The sequence below is a fragment of the Bison bison genome, unplaced genomic scaffold (genome assembly GCF_000754665.1).
Source record: "Bison bison bison isolate TAMUID 2011002044 unplaced genomic scaffold, Bison_UMD1.0 scf7180017864483, whole genome shotgun sequence".
NCBI classification, from domain to species: domain Eukaryota; kingdom Metazoa; phylum Chordata; class Mammalia; order Artiodactyla; family Bovidae; genus Bison; species Bison bison.
This window is the reverse complement of record NW_011495043.1, coordinates 195,914-199,027: the sequence shown is the minus strand read 5'-3', so window position 1 is coordinate 199,027 and position 3,114 is coordinate 195,914. Positions and strand designations below refer to the sequence as shown.

General features: G+C 40.8%; 1 protein-coding gene across 1 annotated transcript in view; it reads right to left on the bottom strand.

The window, feature by feature from the left end:
• The window catches only part of NUP43 (nucleoporin 43kDa), a 15,369-nt gene that overhangs the window by 9,028 nt on the left and 3,227 nt on the right, over positions 1 to 3,114 (bottom strand). Inside the window, exon 5 of the mRNA XM_010862541.1 lies at positions 1,644 to 1,779. Within this exon, the coding sequence (XP_010860843.1) occupies positions 1,644 to 1,779 (136 nt within the window). The remainder of the gene's footprint in view (positions 1 to 1,643; positions 1,780 to 3,114) is intronic.

The window sequence follows — 3,114 nt, the reverse complement described above, 5'->3', positions numbered from 1 at the left end:
TGAAGAAGGCTTTCTTATCTCTTCTTGCTATTCTTTGGAACTCTGCATTCAGATGTTTATATCTTTCCTTTTCTCCTTTGCTTTTCGCTTCTCTTCTTTTCACAGCTATTTGTAAGGCCTCCCCAGACAGCCATTTTGCTTTTTTGCATTTCTTTTCCATGGGGATGGTCTTGCTCCCTGACTCCTGTCAAATGCCAAAGCCTTTGACTGTGTGGATCACAATAAACTGTGGAAAATTCTGAAAGAGATGGGAATACCAGACCACCTGACCTGTCTCTTGAGAAATCTGTATGCAGGTCAGGAAGCAACAGTTAGAACTGGACATGGAACAACAGACTGGTTCCAAATAGGAAAAGGAGTACGTCAAGGCTGTATATTGTCACCTTGTTTATTTAACTTATATGCAGAGTACATCATGAGAAACTCTGGACTAGAAGAAACACAAGCTGGAATCAAGATTGCCGGGAGAAATATCAATAACCTCAGATCTGCAGATGACACCACCCTTATGGCAGAAAGTGAAGAGGAATTAAAAAGCCTCTTGATGAAAGTGAAAGTGGAGAGTGAAAAAGTTGGCTTAAAGCTCAACATTCAGAAAACGAAGATCATGGCATCTGGTCCCATCACTTCATGGGAAATAGATGGGGAACAGTGGAACAGTGTCAGACTTCATTTTTGGGGGCTCCAAAATCACTGCAGATGGTGACTGCAGCCATGAAATTAAAAGACGCTTACTCCTTGGAAGGAAGGTAATGACCAACCTAGATAGCATACTCAAAAGCAGAGACATTACTTTGCCAACAAAGGTTCGTCTAGTCAAGGCTATGATTTTTCCTGTGGTCATGTATGGATGTGAGAGTTGGACTGTGAAGAAGGCTGAGCGCCGAAGAATTGATGCTTTGAACTGTGGTGTTGGAAAAGACTCTTGAGAGTCCCTTGGACTGCAAGGAGATCCAACCAGTCCATTCTGAAGAAGATCAGCCCTGGGATTTCTTTGGAAGGGATGATGCTAAAGCTGAAACTCCAGTACTTTGGCCACCTCATGCGAAGAGTTGACTCCTTGGAAAAGACTCTGATGCTGGGAGCGACTGGGGGCAGGAGGAGAAGGGGACGACAGAGGATGAGATGGCTGGATGGCATCACTGACTCGATGGACGTGAGTCTCAGTGAACTCCGGGAGTTGTGATGGACAGGGAGACCTGGCGTGCTGCAATTCATGGGGTCGCAAAGAGTCGGACACGACTGAGTGACTGATCTGATCTGAAGGTATTATCAAGCCCATCAAATTATACAATTGATCTGGAACAACATGGGTCCACTTACATATGAGTATTTTTCAATAGTAAATATACATTGCTACATGATCTAAGGTTGGTTGAATATGGGAAGGTGGAACCTTCGGTACAGAGGATTCCTGGTATATAGAGTGCCAACTATAAAGTATACATGGATTTTCGTGTTTATAGAGGGTCAGTGACTCTAATGCTTATATTGTTCAAGGGTCAACTGTATTTGCTTTATCAAAGTTAATCAGAAATTACTCTTAACATGCAATTGAAATACAATATAGTTTATAAAGTCAGTTGCTACAAATAATCAAACAAATTTGCTTTACACTACTGAAATTACAAATCAAAACTTACAGTGATAATATCTGTGTGGGCTCATTTCGTTGTTGTCTAAAATCCCATATTTTTAACTGTCCAATTGAATTTACTGTAAGGATCTCAGGAGTTCGAAGGAAGGTTACAGCATGGAGTGTACTGCTATCTGCATTGTCTGTAAATTAAGAAAACCACAGTGTATGTTAACAGGGCACCACTTTTCCATGAATATCTTAAATAGCGTTCCCTCTGTTGACTGAAAAATTACAAGTGAAATTTTAAATAAGTCACAATTTTATTTTTATGGAAAAATATAGGAACATATGTTAAAATGGACTCTCCTTTGATAGAAAAATTATATTACTCACAGGACATCTGAACTGTTTTCCAAATTGAGGACTAAGTTTTCATATATTTCTCTATTTCCACTTAAGAGTACTACCCTCCATGTCTGAGACAGCTGTTCAAGTTTCTTTATAATCCAATTTTATCTCCCACCACTGCTTCACCCTAGACAACCTAGACATCATGTTAAAAAGCAGAGATATTATTTGCCGGCAAAGGTCCATCTAGTCAAAGCTACGGTTTTTCCACTAGTCATGTATGGATGTGAGAGTTGGACTATAAAGAAAGCTAAGTGCTGAAGAATTGATGCTTTTGAACTGTCATGTTGGAGAAGACTCTTGAGAGTCCCTTGGACTGCAAGGAGATCAAACCAGTCCATCTTAAAGCAGATCAGTCCTGAATATTCATTGGAAGGACTGATGCTCAAGCTGAAGCTCCAATCCTTTGGCAACCTGATGTGAAGAACTGACTCACTGGAAAAGATTCTGATGCTGGGAAAGATTGAAGGCAAGAGAAGGGGACGACAGAGAATGAGATGGTTGGATGGCATCACTGACTCAATGGATATGAGCTTGAGCAAGCTCCAGGAGTTGGTGATGGACAGGGAAGCCTGGCGGGCTGCAGTCCATGGGGTCGCAAAGAGCACCTGAACTCAACTGCTTTACCCAGAACCTCCATTCTGTTGGGCCAAACACCACAGCTTCCTACAGAGCTCATTCTGACCCTGTATTATTCTGCTGACTCATCTCAAATCGATTCATCTTTATCCTTATCAGCTCTCTCTTCTGCCATGTTCTTCCTGTTTGCCTTAATGTTCCTTCTGTTTTTTCTAGTGTGTCTAAGCTTATACATCTTTATTTAGTATATACTTAAAGACTTTTGTTTTGTGACCCTCCTCCCAACTGTCACCAGGCCGGCAGTCTTTCAAAGCTAAACAAATGGTATTCCTCAGAACTAAAATAATAATAATACAAAAAACTGATTCATGGACTCAATCCATAGAAGTTCTAATTCAAGAGGTCTAGGGTGATGGGCTGTTAAAAATCTCCTCAGGCAAGTCTGTGCAAAATATGGTTGAGAACTACTACACTAGTCAGACATGATTTAGCAACTAAACCACTACCACTGCACTAAATAATCCTTCTAAAACATGATGTGGGTACAT